The sequence below is a fragment of the Caretta caretta genome, chromosome 3 (genome assembly GCF_965140235.1).
Source record: "Caretta caretta isolate rCarCar2 chromosome 3, rCarCar1.hap1, whole genome shotgun sequence".
Classification (NCBI taxonomy): domain Eukaryota; kingdom Metazoa; phylum Chordata; order Testudines; family Cheloniidae; genus Caretta; species Caretta caretta.
The window spans coordinates 116,263,157-116,278,549 of NC_134208.1; the positions used below are offsets into that span (position 1 = coordinate 116,263,157).

General features: G+C 44.5%; 1 protein-coding gene across 14 annotated transcripts in view; it reads right to left on the reverse strand.

The window, feature by feature from the left end:
- The window catches only part of SYNE1 (spectrin repeat containing nuclear envelope protein 1), a 499,708-nt gene that overhangs the window by 33,726 nt on the left and 450,589 nt on the right, over positions 1 to 15,393 (reverse strand). For all 14 annotated transcript variants that reach the window (XM_075126812.1, XM_075126813.1, XM_075126818.1 and 11 more), the window contains 3 exons: positions 13,823 to 13,985; positions 6,978 to 7,165; positions 5,293 to 5,443 (listed from right to left, as the gene is read on the reverse strand). In XM_075126812.1, the coding sequence (XP_074982913.1) occupies positions 5,293 to 5,443; positions 6,978 to 7,165; positions 13,823 to 13,985 (502 nt within the window). The remainder of the gene's footprint in view (positions 1 to 5,292; positions 5,444 to 6,977; positions 7,166 to 13,822; positions 13,986 to 15,393) is intronic.

Here is a 15,393-nt window from a genome sequence, read left to right on the forward strand (position 1 = left end):
CCCTTTGGCCTTGGGGATGAGGAACTACTGGGAGTAGAAACCTTTCCCCTTTAGGCCGTGCAGCATCACCTCTACCGCCCCCGCCACTAGCAGCGAGTGAACCTCCTTCTCTATGAGATGCTCGTGAGAGGGGTCCCTGAAGAGGGATGGGGAAGGGGTGATGGGAGGGAGGGAGGGAAGAGAATTCCAACGAGTACCCGTTCTGTACTATGCGTAAGACCCAATGGTTCCGACTTAATGTTGGATGACACACGGGAGAAATGGGACAGGCGGTTCAGGAAACAGAGGGACGGATCTGGTGACTGGTCTGGTACGCTGTCCCCGAGTGCACCTTCAAAAGCCTGGCTTAGTGCCCGGCTGGGATTTGTGCTGACCTTTGTTCTGACCTGGTGCATTATTGTTGTTATTATTGCGCTGTCACCTGTTATCCCTGCCTCGCCTACAGTAAGGCTCATGCCTATGACGAGGCTGGTACTGGCGCTGAGGGGGAGGCTGCGGCTTAAAGGGCTTCCTCTGCGTCACCGGGGTGTGCATACTCAGCGACTTAAGTGTACCCCTCGAGTCCTTGAGGCTATGCAGCCTCGCGTCTGTCTGGTCCGAAAAGAGCCCGGACCCTTCACAGGGGAGGTCCTGAAGCGTATTCTGGACCTCAGGCGGCAGGCCCGACTCCTGAAGCCACGCCGAGCACCTCATGACCACCCCTGACGCGATTGTTCTAGCCGCCGGGTCTGCTGAATCCAGGGAGGCCTGGAGAGAGGTCTTGGCTACTGCCTTGCCCTTTTCCTCCAGGGCCATAAACTCCTGTTGGGAACCTTGCGGGAGGTTGTCCTTAAACTTCCCCACCACTGCCCAGGAGTTAAAATTATGCTTGTTGAGGATGGCCTGCTGGTTAGCAATCCTCAACTGAAGGCCCCCTGACAAGTACACCGTTCTGCCAAAAAGGTCCAGGCGTTTTGCCTCCTTGGCCTTAAGGGCCAGGGCCTGTTGTCTATGGCTCTCCCTTTCGTTCACCGCCGAGACCACCAGGGAGCATGGACTTGGGTAGCAGAACAAGAATTCGTAGCCCTTTGACAGGGCAAAGTATTTGCACTCCACACCTTTGGCTGGAGGCTGGGATCTGCCATATAGTTGTATAATTCAATTGGATGGTCTTAATGAGCAGGAGCGCTATTCTAGATGGACCTTCGGGGCTCAAAATGTCCACCAGGGGGTCCTCCTGCTCAACCATCTCCTCGCCATGCAACCCCAAGTTCTGGGCAACCCTATGTAGTAGCTCCTGGTGGGCTCTGTGGTCTATGGGTGTAGGGCTGGACACCGCTGTACTCGCCACCGCCTTATCCGGGGATGACAAGGAGGTTAGCAGCTGCTCAACCCCCTCTGGCTGGTCCTCCTGCTCCCCTCCTCCCATGGGAGGGGCCTCCGGCTTGGGCCAGGGCGGGAGACCTTGGGCGGCACCGGACTCAGTACTGGTCTCTCCAGTTTATCCTGGGGGGATGCTGGAGGCCTGGATACTGTAGCTTCCGGCGCCGTCGGGTGTTAGTGTGGGGACCAGCACCGCTGCACTGAGAAGCTCGCCCTGGACGGGGCCCCTTGGCGCTGTTGATAGGCCCAAGGAGTCCAGAAGGGCCAATGACCTAGAGGCCCCCACTGGGGGTGCCAACCCGTCTGAGGGTCCCTGCTGTCCAGAGCACGGTGTAAGTAACTGTAACGGCCGGAGTCGGTGCCGGACTGCGGCGACGCTGACCGCGAAGGTCACGGCAGTGCTGACGATCTGTGCCAGCGTGAGATCAACGAGCGGCTCCTAACCGAATGGGAGCGGGACCGGCACTGATATCCCAAGGACTGGGAACGGGATCTGGACCGGGACCGGGGTTCCCGGGACCAGCATCCGCGGGACTCCTCTGGTGAGGGCCATCTCGACTGCTCCTGGTGCCGGTCTCTAAGTGGTGCTGGAGAGCGTCGTGCCCCTTCCGTTACTTCCTTGCACCGACCCACTCCCAGTACCGCGACTTCCTTCTGAGCCGTGGGTAACTGGGAGTCTACAGTCACGGAGCTCGACTGGGACCAACTCCGGGACGGTGTCCTTGAACGGCACACCGTAGCTGGCCTATCCCTCGATGGCACCCATGGCATGGGTGCCAGAGGATTCTCCCTGTACAGTAGGGGGCTCGTTGCCGACAGCTCAATGAGGTCATTCGCCACCTCAAAGGTGCCAGATGTGGAGAGCTGATCCATTATGTCCTCGAGCTCATTGTCCACACTGAGCTCACTTAGGCCTGAGCTCAGTGGGACTCGTGGTGCCGAAGCCACCGATGCCAATGCTGGTACAGTGGCCTTCCCGCTCTTATCGGTGCTCAGGACCTTGGAAAGTGCCGGCCTCCTATGAGGGGGAACGTCCGCGCCTTCTTTTTGGCTATGCCATGGGCAGCACCGGGGAGGACAAGCAGTGCTGGGGCCTAAGTCTGGTGCTCTGGGGCCGATAGCTTTCTATGTTTAGCTCATGCTGGGTCTCTCGACGGCTGCGGGGCACTACGCACTGAGGAAACCGGAGCCGATGTCAGGCACTCCAGGCCCGGTGGCTGCAATGCGGCCTCCATCAACAACTGCTTCAAACGAAAGTCTCTTTCTTTCTTTGTTCTTGGCTTGAGCACCTTGCAAATCTTACACTGCTCAGTCTGATGCTCTTCCCCCAGGCAACTTAGACATGAGTCACAAACTGGCACAGGCTTGCGGCACATGGCACAAGCCTTAAACCCGTGGGCCTGCGGCATGCCCCACGGCCTGGGGCGGGTACTGGAAGCCTCCAAGCACCTAATCACTTAAGTGTCCACAACAAAGATATGCTAACTAACTGATGCATCCGATGAAGTGAGCTGTAGCTCCCGAAAGCTCATGCTCAAATAAATTTGTTAGTCTCTAAGGTGCCACAAGTCCTCCTTTTCTTTTTGCGGATACAGACTAACATGGCTGCTACTCTGATAACTGATAACAGCTATCTAACTCTGAGAAAGGCTAAGGGACTGCTCTCATATGAGAGAGAGAGAGGTTGTTCCAACGCCGCCACGGATGGTAAGAAGGAACTGGAGGGGGTCGGGCGGCAGGGGGTATATATGCACGACGCAGTGCCGCCACTCAGGGGGCCCCCCGCTGGCCCGACGGGAGCCGCTAAGGGAAAAAGTTTCCGACGCTCGTGCACACGGCATGCACACAGCTAATGTGGAATGGACGTGAACAAGCACTCAAAGAAAAAGTGACTATGAGGACAGGAGGAGGGAGAGAAATGATAGCACTGGAAAACAAATATGCTAGTGGACCCGAATACAAAATCATCATCAGCATCAGCTATGTAGATGCATATTGCCTCAATCCTGTCACTTGCCAGAATGCATGTTAATTAAAAATGAAAATAAGCACTTTTGTGCAATGAACCCACAGGGATAGCTCAAGGAGCTAGTCTAAAACAACCAAATACACCGAAGGGTCCTTGTCACTATAAGTACTCTCTTTGTTTAAATGCCAATGAAAGAAGAAAGCAACCAACACGCGGTTCTGTAATTGGAGTCAGAAGCACATTCTCTCATGGAAGAGGCATCAATCTGACCACTGATTTACTAACTCAGAAGATTTAACGTTGTAATCTACAACTCTGTGTAAATTTACAATGCCACCTCACCTATTATCAAGTCTTGTTTAGCAAAAGACCAATTATATATGTTTTCCAATATTCAGTTCAGCTATGCAGTAATTCATTTGCTTATGTTCCTCTTTGCATTACAGCCTCAGTGTAATACTGGACTATCGTGTGATTTTGTACAATGGAGCTCATGACATACTAAATAACTGAAGCCATCTAATGTGCTTTGCTAAAGTTCTTAAAGGTTTTAATCTTATTGGTGGGATGGATAGGAGAATAAAATTAGGAAAAAAGTACAGTTACAATCTGAAGGAACTCAATTTTCTACCTCTGGTCAGGGCTGCCCCCACATGAACACTAATTTTGGACTTACATCCCTACTTTGAGATGATAGTAGCTGTATGTACATGTAGATGTACCAATTTAAACAGGAGTACTAGACTAAAAACTATTGTCCTTGTCTGCAGTCTAAGCTCCATATGTCTGTGTGAGAGTACTGTGGTGTGTGTTGGAAGGTAAAGGTCAGTATATAAAGGCTAACACAGTGAGAGAGCATAGACAAACAGGCTTAGGGCAAAGTCAGGTCAGCTGTGATCGCAGGAGACAGCTGAGATATGCATGTAGTCTCTCATTTACAGTAACTCACTAAACATGATTTAGACTCTGGTCACTGAATGGAGGGAGGATGGAACAAATGGGCAGGACTGCAAACAGAATATTGCTTTTCCAGATAAATTTCAACCTTTACATGATTATTATCCTGTAGCCTTCGGCTTCACTATAATTAAGAGGTCTGTCAGTGTTTCAACAATGACCATAGCTTCCAGAGGTTTGTACACAGATAATAAAAACTGAGCCTGGCTGAAGCATTCCAAAGCCTAAGCCCAAAGAGTTTATTTTCTTGTGTTCACAATTAGGAAAGAAAACTGAAACTAACTCACCTGAACAACCCCCAGAGAGTTCCATTTATTTGCACACCACACATACACTCTGTCCAGTATGTTACTAATCACAAACACCAATGAGTTAAATAACTACAACACGGCTAAGCCCCAGCTCAGGCCCCACCCCTGCACATATGCACATGCTAAACATTTAGCTTGTGTGTTGTCCGAGTGATATCGAAGCAAATACTCACACGCGTAAAGTTACTTGTGAGTGTAAGTGTTTGCGGGATCAGGATCTAAGATAGGAATGTGGTAACACTTTGCAAATATCTGAAGAGTGTAAATATGAAAAAGGAGAGGAGTTATTTAAGGTGGTACAATACCAGAAATTACAGCCAGGAGCAATGGGATGAACTATAGGAAAAGAAAATATTTAGGGTGTATATAGTCTTCAAAGAGAAAGTGTAGAAGGATTTGGGACATTTAAAAATTACATTGGACAGAACCCTGGACAATGCACTGTAAGGAACAATCCTGCATTGATACGGTGAGAGACTGGATGACCTAGTATGTCTTTTCCTATATCTATATATCCATATATCTATAGCCTCTAATTTTTTTTTCTTAAAAAAATGCTAGTGGGGACAGCTGCAAAATCATCAACTCTTCTGTATCATGTGTCTGTATTGAGCAGCTTATGTACTGAAAGGAGAACCAGCTGGCTGCTGTAATAGGATCTGGAGATATTAAATTTCAGACATAATAAGTTACCTCAAATTTCTTTAGCTCTTCCTTGGCAACCGTATACAGCACACCAGAGGAGCTAGGAAAGGCAGCTGTCCTCTCTGAAATTTTCAGCCAGTCTTCAAAGCGAGAATAGTCATCTAAGAACTTTTGCCACAGTCGCCACGTCTCTTCAATTCTGCGACAAAATGGAAAATTAGGGTACGTTTAGATTTGAGGTCATTTGACTGCATCGTTCTGCCTGATCATAAGCTTCAATAGGGAATCAGGGCTGCACTGAAAAATAACTGGCTCTTAACCAAGCCTTGATTGCAAGGTTGATAAATGGACAACATAAATGGCTGGCTGATTCCAGTTTAAGCTGGAATAAGACAGCAATGTTTTTTTGTGTGTGCTGCAAATCCTCATTTACAATTGGTATAAAAAGAACATTATGAGCTGTAATAGGAGTTCTAAAAATTTGGCCATTTGCCAAAATGTAGTCCTTTGTATAAAAACTCCAATTAGTCAAATGTTCTAGAGCAGTGGTTCTCAAACTGGGGTCCACAAGGGTATTCCACGAGGTCCACAAGTCATGTCTGGCTCCAGAGGGGTCCGAGAGTCATGTCTGGGGCTGTCATAGAATAGAATCATAGAATATCAGGGTTGAAAGGGACCTCAGGAGGTCATCTAGTCCAACCCCCTGCTCAAAGCAGGACCAATCCCCAACTAAATCATCCCAGCCAGGGCTTTGTCAAGCCTGACCTTAAAAATATCTAAGGAAGGAGATTCCACCACCTCCCTGTCAGCCCCACTTATGAACTCCTCCTCCTCCTCCCTCCCAGTGCCTCCTGCATGCTGCGGAACATCTGTTCAGCAGTATGCAGGAGGTGCTGGGAGGGAGGGGGAGGAGCAGGGACAGTGCATGCTTGGGGGAGGAAAGAGGCAGGGAAGAGGAGGGGCAAAGGTGGGGTCTTGGGGGAAGGTGTGGAGTGGGGGCGGGGTCTGGGGCTGAGTGGGAGTTGAGCACCCCTGGGGAAAATCAGAAGCCAGCTTGGGGGTCCACAAAAATTTAAAATCAAAATGGGGGTCCCTGGGTTGCTACAGTTTGAGAACTGCTGTTCTAGAGACAACATTCAACTGTAGAATCAAACCATTCCTACAGGAAACCGAAAATGTTGCAGCATGAATTGTTAAATTTTCCAGGGTAACCCAACCAGGAGAAGGTAGTGTATTGGTATTTTTAAAAACAAACATTAAAATGACTAAGTATATCTGTCATAAATTACTTGGAATTAACATAAGGATGTGGTGACATTCTTTTGCATTCATCAGTAAAAAAAATCTAGTTTTAAGAATATCCACTGCAAATACGTTTTTGTAACAATGTATTTTTAAAACATGAAATAAGTCACTGAAAAAAACATTTCAGCTGATGAAAAAGCAATGTTGTTATAATTATACATGTAGCAGAAATGTAATTTGAGTCCTGATCCTGCAATTCAATGGACAGACTTTTGGGACTGTACATAACCCCAGTGACATCAATCTGGTTCCACACAAGTGCAGAATCCTGCTTGTGTAGATCTCCTTGCAAGTTGTGGGACGAGGTCTGCTTTTAAATATGGAGAATATTTTCTCAGGTAAGTGAATATCTGAGAAATAGCAACGTTTTTTCCCCAGATTGAAACATCTGGAGAATCTCTTGGGTTTTAGGAGTATTTTGTACTTACTTAAGTCGCCTTTCCATTGACATTGCACAGATGTTTCTCCATCTTCTGTCCAGGTTCCGGGTGGCCTGCTGGATGGAGTCACACTCTGTTTCTGTGGCACAAGCATCACAGTCATGGAGAAGTACCTCACACAGGTTGAGAACAGATGCAACTCCAGTGCTGTGTTTCTCTATGTCCCTTTGGAGTTCCTGCAGTCAAGAAATCAAAGCTTAAATATGTAAGCCAAACCATGTGCTCTTTGAAAATATGCCATTTAATACACTATTAAAAATAATATAAAATAAGAAGTCAGGCAAGCTCACAAGAATCAGGCTGAATGAGTATTAAAATGCCCAACCTACATGGGTGTTGCTGCAATGTTACCAATAAACAAGTAAGTTAGTAGCAGTAGATGATATTACAGAGCTATCCAGTACTTGAGAAAACCTGCAGATAGAGGACAGATCCTCAGCTGGTGTAAACTGTCATAGCTTCATGACAGACAATGAAATTTTTGTCTCATCAGCATTTCTCACCACTGCCATATTACAATGGAACTGTTTAATTTCCCAGTTCTCTTCTCCCCCTCCCCCCAAGAACATAAAACAGAAGTTCAAAAGAGAAAAAAGTGGCAGCTAACAGGGACAGAAGCAGGCAAAGCAGGGATTACTGAACAGGGGGTGAAAGACTCTGACACACACACTGAGGGCTCTAGGATCCAGAGCCCACATGGGCTTGGGAGAAAACTGCAGACGAGCCAGTCAGAAACTCCAGCTGATAGGAGCAGAAGCAGCCAACACAAGGACCTTTGGACCTTCAGAGAACCTACTACAGTTTTGACTGGATTTTATCAGCCCTGTGCTGATTGGTGTTTGCTCCAACCCTACCCCTCTGGTACAGTCTCTTCACCTCAGCATCACTCCACACCTGTCCCACATCCCCATCACCCTCTTTTCCTTTTCCTTCCATTTAGCTCAGCCCCTTGTTGAAACTAACAAGCCATTTGTTACCATCACATTGTTCCCTCTGCTTATGTGTTCTAACCAGTCTGCGTCTGTCTTGGCTGTTTAGACTGTAAGCTCTGCAGGGCAGGGACCATCTACTGTACTGTGTTTGTTGGGTGCCTAGCACAGAGGGGCCCTGTTTTTGGCCGGTCCTTAGGCACTACTGTAATACATATGATGATGAATGTGTTAGCACACGTTGAATGCCTGCAGGAGTCTCGCTGGGAGAGAATATACGAACAGACATGATGAGGTTGACAAGTGTCTGCACTGGAGCCTCTATGGGCGCCAATGCTCTGGGCAGCGGGGCTGTTAGCTCCTGGGGCAGTGCAGCTGCAGAGCCCGGCCTGACCCGGTGCTCTGTGCTGCACGGTGCTTGGCTGGCTCCAGCCCCGGGCGGTGCAGCTCTAGCGCCGTCAGCCACCGGTGCTCCAGGCAGCAAAGTAAGGGGGCAGGGAGAGGGGGGCGTGTTGTTGGATAGAGGGCAGGGGAATTCGGGGGGCAGGGAGCGGGGGGGTTGGTCAGAGAGTGCGGAACGGGGGGGGGTATTGAATGGGGACAGGGGTCCCAGGGGGGCAGTCAGGAAGGAGGGGGAGTTGGATGGGGTGGTGGGGGGCAGTCAGGGGCAGGGGTTCCAGGGGCAGTCAGGGGACAGGGAGAAGGAGTGGTTGGATGGGGCAGGGGTCTTGGGGGGGCGCCGTCAGGGGGCGAGAAGCGGGGCAGGGGCTGGGCCACGCCTGGCTGTTTGGGGAGGCACAGCCTCCCCTAACTGGCCTGCCATAAAATTTCCAAAACCCAATGCGGCCCTCAGGCCAAAAAGTTTGCCCATCCCTGTTTTAGAACATAGCTTTCCCCTTTTCATGCTTAAGTATCTTTTATGCTGTGAAGGCTATTTCCTAAAAAACAACAACCACCCATACCTATGATGTCATACTGAAGGATAATAATAATAATAATAATAATGGCAAGAAAAATAAATAAGTTCCACTGCACCGTGGGCATTCACTCTGCTATATTGTGTTCCCATGTAATGCTATTCTTCGGTAAGTCAAGAGGGTGTCTCTTGACATGTTCTGCAGGTGGGGCAGCAGTAGCACATATCTATCTATCTATCTATCTATCTATCTATCTATCTATCAGTACATCTTTAATATGAAATGTAGTTGTTTTCCTCTCAGCTGTCCAATGATAATATTATTTTTAATTGGGGATGGCGGGGAAAATAGGGGAGAAAAGTGACTTTCCGCAGAAGTTTTCATAGACATGGAAAGAAAAAGCAGTCCTCCTAGTGTCAGCAATTACACTCTTCTAACTAATCTATGTCCATCTCATTCTAGTAAATTAAGGGGGGGGGATAGGAATTAAAAAATTTATCCTGAATGTGGTTAGCTTTCCAACTCTATACATCTATAGTAAAATCCACAACAAAAGTGAAGACGACACTAGAGACATGTGGACAACGTGGGTAAGGAATCAATATAGCTTTGTGGAAGATAGATCCTGTCAAACGAAGTTTTTTTTAAAATGAGATTACAAGTTTGGTTGATAAAGGTAATAGTGCTTGATTTGGAACCACATGACATTTTGATTAAAAAAACTAGAACTATATCAAATTAACATTTTACAGATTCAATGGACTAAAAGCGGCTAAATGATAGCTTTTACAATATAGGTGTAAATGAGGAATCACCATCAAGTGAGTGTATTTCTACTGGCATCTTACAGGGCTCGGTTCTTGACCCTACATTATCTAACATTTTTATCAATGACCTAGAAGAAAATATAAAACCAGTATCGATAAAGTTTGCATATGACATAAAAATTAAAGGGATAGTAAATAATGAAGAGGACAAGTCACTGATACAGAGCAATCTAGATTGCTTGGTGAACTGGGCACAAGCAAACAACGTACTTTTTAATATGGCTAAATGTAAATGTATACATCTAGGAACAAAGAATGTAGACTCAACTTAAACAATGGGGGACTCTATCCTGGGAAACGATTTGGGGGTCGGGGTGGACAATCAGCTGAACAAGAGTTCTCAGTGCAATGCAGTGGCTAAAAGGCTATTGTACTGTGATCTTTGGATGCAAAAACTGGGGAATCCTCAGTAGCAGTAGAGAGGTTATTTTACCTCTGGCTGTGCCACCAGTGTGACTGCTGCTGGAATACTGTGTCCAGTTCTGGTGTCCATAATTCACAAAGGATGTTGATAAGGGTCAGAGAAGAGTCACAAGAATGATTAAAGGATTAGAAAACATGCCTTATAGTGATAAATTAAATAGATTGAGTTCCTTGAGTCGAACAAAAAGAAGGTTAAGGGATGACTTGAACACAGTTTACAGGTACCTACATGGGGCACAAATATTTGACAATGGGCTCTTCAATCTAGTGGACTAATGTATATTATGATCCAATAGCTAGAAGTTAAAGCTAGACAAATTCAGACTGGAAATAAGGTGTAAATTTTAAGAGTCAGGGTATCCACTAGAACAATTTATCAAAGATCATGTTGGAGTCTCCATCACTGGCAATTTTAAAATTAAGATTGGCAATGTCCCAACATTCTGTAACACTGTTAAAACAAACTGGAAATTCTTTGGCAGCTTTATTTTAAAAATGGAGCTTTTTAGTGAAAATGAATGAAAGAGTAGTTCAATAGCACTTGTACTATTTATTTTAATATTACATTTCCCAGAGAGCCTGCAGCTAGGATAGCCACATTTACTGGGTGTTTTTCCTGTGACGATCATCAGTAAAATAGTTAACAATATTGACTTTTTAATTGTCATCTTTAGGTTTCAGATTTCATACCCTATTCAGACCACACCTCTCAGAGTCATTGTTTCAGAATGCTTGCAGGCTCAAGAAAAGAAAGATGCATGGGTTGCAGTAAGCCACATTTTCAAGGTTTTCTCTGCAATGCTAGGGGCTAAAAGCCAATTAAAACAACCAAACAAACTGAAAACAGATTTTTTTTTAGTACAATTCCACACCATGGTATGGATTTTGCAGTAAATTTTGTGGCCTTGGAATTCTAGATTACATAGGGACCAGTGAATAAAGAACCAACCATTTGCACAAGTTTGGTTAAATGAACATAGATCTTGCCTCCTCCCTTGTGACTGCCTCAGCTGTATTATTTGTCTGCACATAGCATAACCTCTGAATCACCTTTTTGAAATGGAACTCAAACATGAGTCAGTTGTTGCCATGAATTTAGTGAATGCCTTTTTGGAGAAATCAATCCACAGATGAACACTTCAGTGTTTTTAAATTACAGTCTGCATCCATAAATGATTTACTGTACATTTGCTTTTACTTCTACTGCTTTTACTTTCACAAAGTTTAGTTGCTGATCTGCCCTTAGCACCAGCAATCCCCACTATTGTAGCTCATGTATTTCCTAAGACTGTTTTAACTCTTGGGAGTACTACAAAGGACATGCATGGTACAGGACATCAATGTATGCCATCTGCATCATCCTCAAGAATTGCATTGCTCAGGTGTGATCCTATATTATTAATCTCCACTTCTTGGTTTTCATGACCTTTTTCCACTGGAACTGACGTTCCATCTTGAAATGTCATTTCAACATATTTGTCTTCAGCACGTTACTGGTGCTTGTGAGACAGATTGTGAAAATGATCTCTTATTATTCCTGGATATCTGTAAGAAAAATTCCTGCCCAATTGCTGACTACATTTGGATTATACCTCATGATTCAAATGGCTGGTTAAAGATGGAGAGTAACACTACCTGCAAGGAAACAGAAGGGACATTCTGTAACACCTTGCCATGTTTCACATTTGTTGTGGCCTAATTAACAAAAAAGAGAAAAAAAATGGCCTTTGAAATTTGACTAGTTTTCCAGGGTTGGCCGGATTGCAGTGAGGTTACACTCACTCTCCTTCAGGTCATACTGCTTTAACTGCCCCAGAAGAGCAACTGAAAAGTTATTATGTGTGTTCCCCTCCAACTCAGACTTGGCTGATGAGCCAGTAGAAGCAGAGTGTGGGAGCCACAGAACTGGGATCAGGCCCTAGTTTCTGGCAGGCAATGCTACATTTTTAATTAAATTTGAGATCTGTAGTTGAGTGATAGTTTGTGACAGTGTGGGCTGGGGATATAACATGTCCCTAAGAGAAAACAAATGTGGAAAAATATACAGATCAAACAGAAAGAAAAACTAGTGCTGACATAACTGGCTGAAAAGGTAGCTGAGGTAACCTGTGTTGTAAAAACCAAATGAATATTACTAGTAACAGCTATAATAAAAATACTTTCTTCTTTATGTTAAAAGTTCATGTTTTCTTTGCTGTTAGTGTTATAAAAAATTAATTCGCAGGGAGCTGCCAAACGTACTATGCTTACAAGGTAAAATACACTTCCAGTGTTTGTCCCCTTTGGAGTTCCAATGAAACCACTGGTACTTCAAAATGAACACTGCCACCATCTAGCATTGCACAGAAACAACAGCTGAGAACTGCAGAGAATAAAGAGTTCAACTGATGTCTGTACCCAGAATGAATGCAGTAGTAAAGGAGTCATAACAAACCTTGGGATGCCCATGTAGGTACGCTGCCAAGAAGTCTCTAAACATCTGCTTTTACATTAATACTTAGCACTGTACAGCACGTTACATCTTCAAAGCACTGCACAGTATTAGCTACTCGTCATATCTGTCCTGTATGTATTATTCATCCCATGTTATAGATAGTGAAATGTACACAGAGGTTAAAAGGCTTTTTCCCATAGCCACATAGTATGCCAGTTGAGGAGCTAGGATTAAAACTGAGGAGATTCTCAGTTTTTGGACTTGCACTGTATTCAATAGACCACATTGTCATTCTGCATGCTTTATAAATCAATTATCTGCAAAATGCTACAGTACTTTTCTCCCCACAAAAAAATTAAACGTCTCTACTTTATTGTGTGTTAAGGAGAGGTGTTATTTTGCTTTTCACAAGCTCATCACAAACTGCACTGATATCAGCCAGCGACCAATCTGCCAGGTAATAACTGACAAGAATGCAATCTGCTGTGTGACAGGCAACAGAATCTCTGCCCAGTGTGTCAGACAGAACTGGCATAGAGTAACAAAAATATGTACAGAAACGTGTATTTCTTTACTTTGCAAAACTGATGTTACTCTTTCCTAAGTTGTGATGGAAGTGGAAAGGAAGCATACTAACAGCGTAGTACAATGTAAAAAACTACTACAAATTAAACAAAAACAAAAACGTATCTGCCCCATCCCACTTTTCCTATTTGCAGCATGAACTGCTTCGTTCCAGCACTGTGTGCAGACTTTGCATAGTGCACATCCGCTTAAAGTTAAACATCAGTTTTGTATCGCGCATGCAACTCAGCATGCAAAGAGACTCAAACATGTTTATGAACTGCAAAACAAAACAAAACCAGAAGGCATTTCCAAAGATGGACAATGTCAAGCACTTATAAAACTTGAAAGCAAACACTACAGTATGGTTTCATTTTAATTCTGGAAGTGGACGGTAGTTCATTATATACTAAAAAACAAAGAAAAAACCTCAACCACAAAAGTAACCCACATTCTAGACATAACATCATGGTACCTTACCTCTGTCTGGCAGGGTCAAGCAGCTCCTTGTAGATTCAATGTCAAAGCCGGCAGAAGACTCTACCAGAGTGATGCAATAAGCACTATCTGCCTTGAAATCTAAGGGCATCTTCTCTGCATCAGTGCCTTCTTTCAACACTGAGCTGGATATCGGCAGCCCAAGGGTATACTTTACTTGGGTCTCCCCACACCATAGTGCAACTGCCAGTGTGGTGATTGTGTCAGGTTTTTTACTCTTCTACCTCATTTTGTATTTTACCTGCTGCTCATTCAGTTTCCTTTGTATCTCCTCGGAATCACAGGTTTCGTAGACAATGGGTTTGGACAGCTCTGACTCAATGTGAGCGAGCCAGGATCTCAAGCTGTTCATGTTCTTATCCAGCTGCTGTACAGCTACCAGGGTCTCCTTCAACTTCTTCACCCTGCCAAAAGGAGAAACAAGAGCACATGCACATCATTAAACAGCCTCTATAAGACATCACTTTTGTATAATTTTCACTACGAAAGAAATTCAACTTAACTTCACACTCAAACAACAGAATTGCTAATCTAGGGCTTCCCCTTACTACTTACAGCACTACAATCATATAAATAGTGCCCAAACCCAGTATTTCTAACTAACAGAAATTCAGGATTTTCAGAGGCCACACACAAGATTTTATAGGCTTCCGTATCTCTGCGGGTGGAATCAAAGCTTGGTTCGGGGAAAGAAAATGTATTTAATATGGTCAGTGTAAAAAAAAATCCATCTAAATTAGTTGTGTCTTCTGTTTCACTAATGTAGTCACCTGGTCAGATTACAAGTAAATAGCTATTGCAATTAACAAAATGAAATTGACCTGCATTGGTGTTGAACTACATGCATCTAATAAGACTTATTCACCTATAAGTTCTAAAGACTGAACTCTCTCGCCCTTAGAGATAGTGAACTCTGTCCTTATCTGGTGCAGAGCTCAGTACACTAACCCAGTGGTATGTGTCCCCCTGGGGGTACGCAGAGGTCTTCCAGGTGGTACATCAACACAACTCGTTTTACAACAGACTATACAGAAAGCACTAGCGAAGTCAATGCAAACTAAAATTTCATACGACTTGTTTATTCTGCTCTCTATATTATACACTGAAATGTAAGTACAATATTTATATTCCAATCTATTTATTTTATAAATATATGGTATAAATGAGAAAGTCAGCAATTTTTCAGTACTAGTGTGCTGTGACACTTTTGTATTTTTATGGCTAATTTTGTAAGCAAGTAGTTTTTAAGTGAGGTATAACTTGGCATATACAAGATAAATCAGACTCCAGAAAGGGGTGCAGTAGTCTGGAAAGGTTGAGAGCCACTGCACTAACCCACTCTTCTACATTCCCCAATCTTAAGGGCTACTCTAACTTGCACTGGATTTTAATAGTTACTTCAGATTTACACTGGTATGTAACGGAGAGCAGAATCTGCCCCCACAATGATTTCTTGGTTGTAACAGGACTGGTAACCTTGCTGTGCAACAATAATCACCAAGGACACCAATCAGCTGTCTTTTCAAGAGAACATTAGATAGGAGAATGAGAGACACCTAACCACATTCCATAAGCATGAACGGTCAGATGTTAACTATTAAAACAATTTACCAAAGGTCATGGTGGATTCTCCATCACTGAGAATTTTAAAATCAAGGTTACTAGTTTTTCTAAAAGATCTGCTCTAGGAATTATTTTGGCAAAGTTCTACGGCCTGTGCTATACAGGAGGTCAGACTAAGTGATCACAATGGTCCATTCTGGCCTTGGAATCTATGGATAGTCCCTTTGGCCTCCACAAATATCGGGGTTG